Consider the following 12,205-nt stretch of genomic DNA (forward strand, 5'->3'; position numbering starts at 1 on the left):
TGAGATATTCACCTCTGGAAAATGTTGACAGCTCATCTCGTAAAGCTGATATTGCAGCAGAAGTCATTACGCTACACTGGTCCTTCTCATATTAGGATTGTGCATCTAAAATAATGAGATAGCCAGATTCCTGTGGGTTACCATGTGGCACGTTTCCCGTTTTCATTAACGTGAGCTCTATAGCGATGCTGCAAAATGAAAAGACCTGAGAATTGTGTGAGGAAGTAGGAGTTTTTTTTCTTTTCTCTTCGACATCTCAAACTGGTTTTTACACAACCTTCTCAAGGGACATGCCAAATGTCATCAGCCCCATCACCACATCTGTCTGCAGCTGGAGCCTCATGACGTCTGACTGGAATTCAACTGGGAGCCAACATCTCAAATAGTGTTAGATCAGATTTACCTGAGTAGCTGCCGAGCCTCGGAGCATTGCCGTCAACCCCGTCAAAAAAATCCAGAGAGTCCCAGTTGTGCTCTGTAGCAAAGGTCACCACTTGAATCTGAAAGGGAAAACAAATTAAAAGCTCCAATGAAACCGTACCACCAACAGGAAATGACTTAAATAGTGAATCCTGCCAGAATAAACAAACGTTATGCTCTCATGACGGTCTCACCTGAATGCCGGCTCCTTCGGGGACGGAGATTCTCCAGGCACAGTTCAGATAGTTGGAGTACGGCTCGGGGTACCCAGGAGAGAGGATAGTACCTCTGCGCTCGGTTAACACTCCGCCACAGGGAACTACTCAAAGGTCAGCATATTGGTAAAGAGAGGAAGAAAGAGGGGGAAAGGGAATCAGGCTAGAGAAAAGTTCAGGCGAAGTGGAGACACTAATGAGGGAAGTGTTTCGATGGGAACACTGGATGCTGTCAAACATCCTAAATAGACTTGATTGGCTTTTATGACAGATCGCAAATAAGCTCATTTTAATCAACTCTAAAATTACTTCTGCAGACAAAAGTTTTGTTAAGAAAACTATTCATGATAATAATAAGTTGTACCTCCAAACAATAAATAAGCACCACCTCGCTCGGCATGACTTCATATTAACATCCCTATCAGCTCTTCCTCTGCAGAGCTGAACTCTTTCATAACTCCAGAAAGTGAGCTGAAGTTTTCTGTGGACTTTTAGCCATTAAACTCTGAGACACAAGGGCTTTGTTTGGCACAGGGACATTTGTGCATGAGTGAAAAAAACTAAATAATAAAAGCTACAATTTCTTAATTGTGTACCAGACAGGTGCCAGTTGCCCTTGTACTCAGCCTAAAACATCACCGATGAGTCCGGCGTTGCCTTCTTGCTCAGCGAGGATCGTGTTTGCCAAACTGTAAAGTTCAGAACGCTTTGAATTATTAAGGGCAGCAAAGTTTAGAACAAAGCGCTCTTCCGTTCTGTCGGGTGATACAGAGACTGTGTGTTTCCGTCTTGAGAATCGCTGTTCTGCTGACACCTGCTATAATAGAAACGTCTGTTAAGCCGTGGCATGCTTCAGCTTGGGCGTCCAAAAGAAAGGGTGTGAAAAGTCTTTTTTATGAAGCACCATCTTCCTTATTTATACTTCTGTTGACTTTTAACAGAGAAGCTCCTGTTTTATACTTGAAATAACAAAAGGCTGGCTCTTCTACACACGCAAGCTTCATGAAGCTATATCACAGCGTTTAACTACGGGTGTCACCCACAGGTGATCTCACGCAGAGTGGTGAAAAGTGTTCTCACAATCAAGACGCAGACTCCTTCTATGAAGGACACGAGTTTATCCTGCACAGGTCGACAATAATCACTGTTTTCAGCTTCCATCAGTCACAAGCAAGCGGAATATAAAAGACAAGGAAACACACACAAGGGGAAGGAAAATGCTATTTATGACAAACGAGTGAAAAAACACAGATTTAACCTATCAGCAAATCAAAAGTTCTGTATTTACTTGATACGGCAATCAATATTTTCCTTCCAAGAGACGCTTGGAGTGCAAAGCCACACCGGCTACTTTGTTCTTATTGTTCTGAGTGACACAAAAGAGAAAGTGACTCGAGTAGTGCATCTCAAAGCAATCACGCCAAATGTCTCACGTTCATACCAGCACCACCACAGCATGAGCAGCTTCTTCTGCAGAGCCTTGATGCTGCTCGGATGACTCGCTTCTGCATCAACCATGACCAAAGAGGCCAACGCATTCAATAGTTCTTAAGCCTCATCTGCAATATTATGCATTTTTAAAAAAGTCAACAAATACGTCAACAGAACAGCAGGAAAAATGTTGTTTATCCTGAACATCACTTTCAGTTTATTTAGAGAGAAGGTGCTACAAAAACATCACAAGTGTGTTTTATTTACTTTATGCAGACAATAGCAAATATTTAATACACATTGTTTTACTAAGAAATAATAAAAATGGTGTGTTCTGCGTTGAACTGGGAAAATAAAACCATACAGAATGCAACTGTATGGAATACAAACAATAAGTGAATGTTTATGTTTTAATGAGGAAACCCTTTTAACGCTCTTTATAAAACCTGGATTAGAATCTGCCTATTATTTCTCATTAACCAGTTTGATCTCTGTCTGTGAAAGATCAAAACTAGAAAACAAAACATCACAATGCCGTTAATGTTTGTAATTAATCTATGTGATGGGCTCAGATGCATACCGCAGCTGCCCTTTAGCCCCATCATTACTGAGCTAAATCGCAGCATTTTAAATTACCATTTGGGACAAACTGTCCAATAACAGTATGACCTGTGGAAAAATATTACAAGAAAATATCATGTATTGTGCATTCATTATTAATATGGCTTTATTTACAGTGCAGAGCTTAGACATGTTGAGGTTTATGCTCACTCAGTTTATAAAATCTGTTTAAACCATTAAAGTTAATTTGGAATTTTATTTTCCTTTATTTAGTCCAAAACTGAAAAGACTAAAAACTTTATCCATTGTGCATGCAAGTAAAGGCTTGGAGCCTCTCAACAATCTTCTGGGGAAATTTCATCCAGAGCTTTAGGCAACAGCTTGGTTTAAAACGATAGCGTTAGTGTTAGCGTTCCAGAATCAAGATCATTCTTATTCCGAGGTGTTTTCTTTTCATCATCTTCTGCAAGCTTTTCTCAACAAATCATTGTTGTTTTAACTCCAGGTGTTTTGCTTATTACTGATTTATTTCACGGACCTCTTCACTGAGCTGTCCTGTGGCTGAGTTTCCCTCCATAATTGGACTCTAACTTTGTAGTCAACACTGCTTTATTAAAGCTTTTATTTTTTGTTGCCACATTTTAATAGACCATTGTTAATGAGCAGATGATATCAAGCTGGAAACATTTCATACGTTATTAACAGGTTGTGCAATATTAAATAAAATAGCAAAAGTTGTCCATTTCCTGTCAAAAAGTGAGTCTGCTTTTGTGAATAAACAGTGGTATGAATTATTAACATGTGATGTTGCCTTATAATGTGCTGATGAGAACATAATAGATCATGACTAGGCTAATAAATAAAGCCCCCCCCCCCCCCATTTTCTGGCTTTTACAAAACAAAGACTGAATAACTTATGGACTTAAAAATCTTTCATTTTGCTATGCACCTTCTGGTGAGTGTATTATCTTCCACTTAAACAGTAAAATAATGCATTTTCCTATGAACCCATATTTCTAACCTATTTTTTTTTGATAAAGGCTGAGTTTCACTCTCAGTGAAACTGAAGTAAATGCTTAAGGTCATGCATGATCATAAAAAAACAAAAAGCATTCTTACTCAATGGAAAAACAACACTCCTACATGTCATGAAGTGGAGATGAACATGGACCCAAGGAAGCAGGTTTTAAGATGAAGTTTAATTTGAATATTGGTCGGTACGATGACACGACGGGAAGACAAAACATGGATCTGACACAGGCGAGCACAAACAGAGGGTTAAAACTCATGAGGGTTAAAATCAGGGAAACAGGTGAGTACGGTAACGAGGGGCACGAGACACAAGAGGCTGCAGGAACACATCCTGACACTACACCTGTCTACGTGCTGGCTGTGATTGGTCAAACTGGTTACATTTCCACTCTGATTCCAGAGCAAGCCCTAAAAGCAGCTCTCTGGTCTGGCCTCACCACCCTCCTCCAGACCGAGACACTTTAATTGGTCGTTGGAGGCTGTTTCGAAAAAAGCCTCTGTGGTTTAAAAACAAGCTCCATGTGACACTGTTTACTTGTTGACACCTTCGAACAAGTGTTTCAGCCAACTGTGAATTCCACCATTGTCACGTTCAGGAGAGGAGGTTGGACCCAGGATGCAGAAGTACCCAGAACGACTCAAAGGCAGGAGAGGTTTTAAGAAAAAACAATTCCTTTATTTAAGTAGGATGTGCTGAAAAGTCCCAAGCACAAAATAAGACTAACACTCAAAAACTTGAAAACTCAAAATTAACAAAGCTCACAACTGAGCATGGACTCGGAGAGACTCGAGAGGGGAACGAACAACGCAACACATATGACAATGACCCAACAAACACTGAAGGACAAGACAGGCTTTTAACACAGAGGGAAGCAATCAGGGGAACAGGTGACAGGTGTGAGGAGTGAGGCCTAGAGGGAGGACAGGTGAAATCAATTAACTAAATGGGAAGGGAAAAACCAAGCAGAGGAGAAGATAACATAACCTATAAAAACACTAAATAACTAAACCTAGAAACTAAGGGCAAAGATAAACAACTAATGACAAGAGGAGTAAGGGAGACTAAGGCCTAGTCCACACGTAGCCGGGTTTTTTTTTTAAACGAATATCCGCCCCTCCAAAAACTTGCATCCACACCACCTTGTTTAAAAAAAAACTGTCCACACGTACCCAGATAACTACGTTGTAAGGACATGCCAGACCTGTAGGCGGCAGTACTTCCCCCGTTCTTAACCTCGTCCTTCGTCTGTGGTCTTCCGCAAGGAGCAGTAATTCCGCTTGCAAAAACAAACAAGCAAAAAGCGCTTGGACAATTGATAAAGCGAGCGCAGCTCTGAGGGCCTCCATGCTGTCGGCTAGTGTAAACACAGGTTGCACACGTGATGTCAGCATTTTTTTGTCGCGGAAAGTGACGTTGCGGACCTTAAAACTCCGGTTTTGTCTGTCCACACGCAGACACCCAAAACGGAGAAAACGCAGATCTTCATTTTGGCCGGAGTTTTTAAAAAGTGTGAAAAAACTCTATTTTCGTGTGGATGACAGGCCAAAATGTAGAAAAATATCTACGTTTTGGCAGATCCCCAGCTACGTGTGGACAGGGCCTAATTAACAAGTGGGGAAGGACACAAACACTAAGGGGAACTAATAACATGAAAAGCTCAACCTATAGAAAATGTTTATGTTTATTTATTTGGCAGACGCTTTTATCCAAAGCAACTTACCATTTATAACTTATAGGGCATGTTGTGATCTGTGGGGGAAACCGGAGTACCCGGAGGAAACCCACGCATACATGGGGAGAACACGCAACGCCACGCAGAAAGGCCGCAGCCGAGTTTCAAACCTGCAACCTTTGTGCTACGAGGCAACAGTGCTAACAACTGCGCCACCCTGCAGCCCAAATAAAACTACAGAGGGGTGACTGGGGGAGACCTGAGAAGCTGGGAAACACCAGGAGACACATGAGGAGAACGCAGAGGACAAACAGGAGGGGGCTGGGGACCAAGGGGACACAGAACATGACCATGATGATAAAAAAAACTACAAGTTCTTCATAATCTTTTTTCATACCCAACCCTCAACCAAAGACGATGTAAAGCAACTTTCTAGTCTAGATTTGTAGCCAAACACTGATTTACTCGAGCCAAAAACACTTGATAAAATAACTTTTGAACACTGTACAGTCAACCTAGGTGAAGCTGATTGTGTCAGCACAGAAAGCTGCATCAGCTCACCTTCAAAACTCTAAATTTCAACAGCTCCGAACTTGTCAGATTGATACAAACCAGTGTTGTGTGGCAAGCCAGGTCAATCACAGCGGGCTGAGGAAATCGAGCTCTGTCTCCTGAAACAGACTGATGCTGTCATCAACTCTAAAGAACACTTGAGTAATTTAGCATTGTGTTCCCCCCTCAGGCTTCTGTATTATTATGTCTTATATTCTGAATGAGTACACCGTCACTGTGGGAGATGCAGCAGCCAGACTCCAACTGGAAATAAAAAATCACCCTGTTAAAAACGAAACAGAGTGCTATAGTCATTCCCTACGACTTGGCAGGAAACTCAGATGAACCCTCCGCTGAAAACTCCTGCACTTACCATTTTGGATTATTAGCTTCCTGGCACGAGGCCTTTTTTCAATAGGTTCTGCTTTTCTTCATCCTAAAACTGGCCCTAGTCTGTCTAGATGCTCATGGTAAGAGGGTGTGTGTGTGTGTGTGTGTGTGTGTGTGTGTGTGTGTGTGTGTGTGTGTGTGTGTGTGTGTGTGTGTGTGTGTGTGTGTGTGTGTGTGTGTGTGTGTGTGCATCTACATGCAAACATGGCATGGTTCTGCATACGAAGCTAAGGTGTGATAGCAAAGGTCCTAAGGCCACATGGACCCTCAGGTAAGAATATGTATTTTTTTATTTGTCGAGCCACGTTTCAAATAGTTCTGATTTACATAACATTTACATTTTAAATATTGTCAATAGAAACAAAAATGTGTCACAGTCCACGGTGAACATTTGTTAATGCCTGTTAAATCAGCTGCAGCACATTGTGAACCTTTGTGAGTTCTGGTCCTGCAGTGTGTGGTCAAGGCCGAATTAGCTGATGGGTATTATGGGCACAGGCCCAGGGGCCCATGTGAGCAGCCCAAGGAAGGGAAATAAAAGAGGTCTAACAGAAAAACATCAGGGAGACATTAATCATACAGTAACTGACTCAGCTATCGAGCACGACACACATCACTGAGATGATCAATTAAAAGACTTTATTTTAGATGTGGAGTTACTCCACCCTTTTCTCAAGTCTGTGCACCTCTCTCTCGCTCGCTTCAGCATCTCCTCAACTATGCAGAGCGCTGATTATTGATGCACTCCAGAGCTTCTTGCTGACCTGCGCATGAACACAGTTACATAACTAAGACGCGATTGTTCATTTCTACTGAATGTCTTTTACTCGTGTCTGACGCCCCCCGCCTCAGCGGAGCTCATAACCAGTACTCCAGTGATTTCACCTCTCTGCCGTGGCTGAGGCACTCTACTCTTTACAATTTGCTGTCTATAAATTGCATTGAGCTGCTTAGTTAGAGTAGCTCATGAGCTCAAGGTAAAATGGACTCGGAGGCCCCCTCCAAAACACTGAGTTTGTGTGCTCTCCAAAATCCAAATGGGAACTATTCAGGTTTCTATCTTTTTGAAATAAACATAATGGCTTGATAGTGTTACAACAAAAACAATATAAGGTAACATTAAAGGTGAATACAGAAGGAGCTGAGTCTGTTTTATCAAATACTGCAACTGTCTTTTCCAGTTTTTATCTAACTTCATTTTGGATTTCCAGCAGATTTTATGGTCCTGTATCAGTCCAAGAAACATCATTTCTACAATAAACACAGCTATCTCAAATTTTTATTACAATTAGTAGCAGTAGTAGTAGTAGTATTCATATTAATGACATTTATTTATTTGTTATGTTGAAGGAAAACTCTTTCATATGGCGTTTACTTTCCATTTAGCATCTGGTGCTTTAAGGCAACAGTTCCCAAGCATGGGCTATTGGGTGTTGTGGAGTGATGAGGAAGGGGGTGGGGGGCTTTGAGCACTTTGTGCCCAGGGGCCCTTACAATCTTAATCTGGCCCTGTGTGTGGTGTGCAGCACCTTGGCTAGACATCACATTCAACAGGCTGCACGCTCATTTGTTCCTGATAATCAGACCATGACGATCCAACATGTTTGAAAACCTAGATTTAAGATCAGCGTTGCGCTGATATACTTCCGAGCAGAGCAGAGTACTCTCAACACACCACCCATGGTAGGATTTTCTGATAAGATTATCCTTAGAGCCATTACAGTAGTCGTGTGAATCCTTTAGGCCCTTACAGAGAGCTTAAGGGCCATATAGGGAATAAAGAGGTTATAAAGAAAAGACATATTTCACAATAATTGTATTTATTTTATAAGTCACAGACTTCCAACTGAAATATCCAAAATGTCCTCAAACTAATCACCAACAGTCTGTGTTCGTTAGCCTTGTTGCATCAGTTGTGTTTTCTTTCCAGTATTTTTTCCAGGATATTTCTAATGAAAACATTTTACAAAAGGCCAAAACTGTTTTAAACTCCTTCAATGAAAACCCAAATGTGGGCAGCAGCTTTAAATATTAGGAGGTACATTACAAATAAATGTAGATCAATATGAAGTGAATCAGAAGCCCGTAGCGCTGATTAAAGCCCAGATCACACATCTGACATGTTGTCTTCGCTCAACTTCATCCATATGTGGCTGTGAAGGTTCTCAGGACTGAATGAAGGAGCATCGGTGAGACGACTCCTGTGGGATGCAGCTCTTAGATCTGTTCTGATGAGATCATCTGAGCAGCTCGTGGGTGGGGCAGGAGCATTGGAGCTGAATGACTGCAGCTGTTGGACTTTAGACTCCCATCGGGTTTTTCCTCTACAGCACCAAACCTTAGAGGTTCAAATTAGATGTTCTTATATTTAACAAAACGATGTGTGCTCATTGTGTTTTACCATAAAATGAGCAGTGGCGCCTCAGCCTTTCACCAGTTTTCAGAGTCCTCCCCCACTTCATGACAGCTACTGTGGATGAGAGGAGGAGCTTTGTGACACCACTGTGTGTCCCGGTGCATTGTGGGATTTGTAACTTTTGTGGTATGTACCTCTACATATGCTATTTGGTTCCATCCACCCATCCATTCCAATAATTAGTTCTGTTCTTAACACAGTAGTAAAAACAGCCCAGCAATAAAATAGTTGTTTACCTTGAAACTGACATGGTTCGGCCAGCGACATTAGCCATCATCAGAGCTCGCCGGCGTTGGTGGCATCACTTCCATTTATCCGCGGACAGCAGAGGACGGTGTCGCCCTCTACGGCCCGTGTCCTTCGATGAAACTGCCCCATATGTGATCCAATGTGTTTATGGTTTTGTGTTTATGTCTTCTTATTTCTGTCACTTCTTTGATTCATCTTTTGTAGTTTTGTTGTTCTGTGTTTATGATCCATGTACCGTCCCAGTCTGGATAAACAGAAGTGATGCCACCAACATCGGCAAGCTCTAATGATGGCTAGAGTTGCTGGCCGAACCATGTCAGTTTCAAGGTATACAGTTATTTTATTACTGTGCTGCGTTAAAAAAAGAACAAAGTAATGGATCATGAAGTTACACAAAAAAAAATTTACAAAAATGCATCCATCCATCCTGTTCTGCTCATGAGGGGTCGGGTTGCAGGGGCAGCAGCCTAAGCAGAGAGGCCCAGACTTCCGTCTCCCCAGCCACTTGGGCCAGCTCCTCCGGAGGAACCCTTCAGCCTAGTTTATACTTCTCCGTCTGCGTCAGGAAGGAGACATGGAACGCCATCATGCGTCCTTGTGTGGGCTCTCCAGCAGACTCGTAAAGACGAACGGAGTTGAGCCCACTTCTCTACACATCCATCCAATGAGACGCACAATGCAAGCCTGTGATTGGTCAGCTTTCGTCAACAGCACAGCCATTTGGGCTCTCAAAAAAATAAAGATATCAAGCAACAGACATGGAGCAGCTCGAAGAATCCCGTGTGGAAAACTCTAGAAATATGAACGTTTTATTCACCCAGGACTGGAGGAGCAAAAAGATACGCAGCAAGCGTTTTACTCGTGGACGGAAATGATGGGAAAGGTGGGTTCAGAGCGCATGAAGAGGTGGAATATAATGAGGGACAAAAGTGCCCGTGTTAAAAAGTCTCTTAAATTCAAAAAACACAAGACAAACACAATAGTAAATGCACTTTTGGACAGGATACCACAAAATAGCGCTACGCCACCCTGGATGGTTATAATAGTTATTTAATTTGATGCTACAGGCCAGAAAAGCATGTTCTTCAGGCCACAGCTGCTATATGTGAAAACATCTTGTGTCCATATAAAGAACACAGTAGCAGCATTAAACCGCATCAATGCTTTGAAACCTGTCGGGTGTAAATCACATCAGTATTGTTGCTAATGTTGTGTATTCATTTATTTTTCACACTTTGCTTCAATCGGTTCAGGGTCCAACTCTTGGATCAGAACGACCATGCATGCTCACCCCCTCCTACAGTCAATTTAGCATCACGAGTTAACCAAGCATGCATGTTTCTGAGCCTGTGAAAGGAAGCTGAAGTAGCTTGAGTATATCCATACATGCAGAAGGACATTATACTCCAGGCAGGAAGGCTGCAGCTGAGCTTCAGGACCTTTGTGTTTGTCAGACCACTGAGGCCACCACAGCTGAACAATACGGTCAATTCTTTATGAAGCTCCTCAAGGCTGGGGAGAACTGTACAGTCTGGTGATTATTCTCTCTGCAGGTTCTTCACTTTCACAATGCCACACTTTTTAATGAGTTGTAAAGTGTAAATTAGAATAGGCTTTACCTTCTGAAGTATATGCAGTAGAGTGTTAAGTACCGTTGGTCAAAGATTATTGATATTTGAAGTGACCAAATATTAAATATGCCTCCTGTAGCAGATCTGAAATACCTAACAGGATTTTTGAAGGATGAGTGGTTAATGTTAGCTCCGCTACAGGATTAAATTAGACCATCTGATCCTGTTCTACGATATAAACATTCAGAATCTTTGTTTCCTCTAAGCCCCTCCCCTGGCCTCATGACTAACACGCGCCTAGAGTGTTGACCAATAGAATTGCTTATTCCCAAGAGGGAGCTGTCAATCAATGAGAATGCATCCCAGTACCCAGCATGCACTACGGGGGTCAGCTTAGCACACCAGCCTAGCTTGAATGCTAATTCCATCTGCATTGAATAGTCTATCAGTCTGTAGACTTCAAGCTAAGTGTGGAAGAGGAGGGAGGGGAATGAATAGGGATTCAACGGCTGTGTGTTGGAGCAAAGTGTTCAGCGTAGCTTTCAATTCTACGCTATATCAGACCATAGGTGTTTTAGCCCATTTTAGGGGTGCTGAAGAATCCCTTAAATGGACTTCAGCAACCCAAAATCAATTTTTGGAAGTCCTCCTTCCTCACAGCAACAGAGCGGATCCCCCACCCCGCTCCAACAGAGATCAGAGTGCTCAGCACCCCCTAAGCTTCCAGTACTAAGCATCATGTGGTTCTGCCACTGGGAGAAACAAAGCGCCCATCCTACAGGCAAACAAATATTCATGTGCCAGTGCAACTGGCTGATAGGCTACCTGGGATGTCTCTGCCTCATTGCTGGTCTGGCTGTGTGCAGCCTGCAATCACACTGTGGGTGCACCTGTGGGTGCAGTGCATCTAAGACACCAGCTCAAACACACATAGAGATCTCCTCCAGAGCTTCTGCCTGTTAAAACATTTTAATGTTCATGTTACGGCCTCACACGCTGGGTCGTAACATCAAACTCTTGTTTTAGAGTTAGTTAGAGTTATAGAGTTAGGAATACTCTTGTGTACCGCTTTCCTGCTTGTTTCACATGTTTCCTTGCTTGAACGCTTGAAATTTGATTAATCAAGTGAGCAGGAACATGTAAAAAACCTGTGGCCACAGCAGCCCTTCATTAGTGCTACAGCACTATTACCCCGACTTCACACAGGAGGCAGCGGAACGTTACTGCTTCAAATAGAATCCATTATAGTTGATGGGTTGGTCCAAACTGGCCGTGGCGCATCCCAGAAGCAGCACGCTGCACCGCTGAAGAAAGGCTTGGGTTCTATTTTTGTCGTTAGTCGATTCTGGGACATGCCAATTTCCACGGTTAACATTGTTCGAGACGGGAAATCACACACGGTTTTAGTGTAAAATGTCTGGTAATGTTCTCAATAAAAGACTATTCCAGCGATGTGATTTCTTATCTATGTAGGTTATGTCAAAACATGTGACCTGACGGCTTATTTTCTCCCAGTGTATATTGAGAAGTGTGTTATTCATGGCTTTAATTCTGGCAGTGGAGAACAACATCCTCATGTATGACATCTAACTGTGATAACAAACGGGATCTACGTCTTCTTCTGTTGAGTTTAATGGTAGATGGCATAAACAAACTGTGACCTTTGAAGTCTCAAGGACATTTGTGATCTTACGA

At 42.4% G+C, this 12,205-nt stretch overlaps 1 protein-coding gene across 6 annotated transcripts in view; it reads right to left on the reverse strand.

The window, feature by feature from the left end:
* The window catches only part of LOC107378702 (CUB and sushi domain-containing protein 3), a 434,947-nt gene that overhangs the window by 180,345 nt on the left and 242,397 nt on the right, over positions 1 to 12,205 (reverse strand). For all 6 annotated transcript variants that reach the window (XM_070550820.1, XM_070550818.1, XM_070550816.1 and 3 more), the window contains 2 exons: positions 615 to 739; positions 404 to 500 (listed from right to left, as the gene is read on the reverse strand). In XM_070550820.1, the coding sequence (XP_070406921.1) occupies positions 404 to 500; positions 615 to 739 (222 nt within the window). The remainder of the gene's footprint in view (positions 1 to 403; positions 501 to 614; positions 740 to 12,205) is intronic.

This window comes from Nothobranchius furzeri, chromosome 5 (genome assembly GCF_043380555.1).
Source record: "Nothobranchius furzeri strain GRZ-AD chromosome 5, NfurGRZ-RIMD1, whole genome shotgun sequence".
Classification (NCBI taxonomy): domain Eukaryota; kingdom Metazoa; phylum Chordata; class Actinopteri; order Cyprinodontiformes; family Nothobranchiidae; genus Nothobranchius; species Nothobranchius furzeri.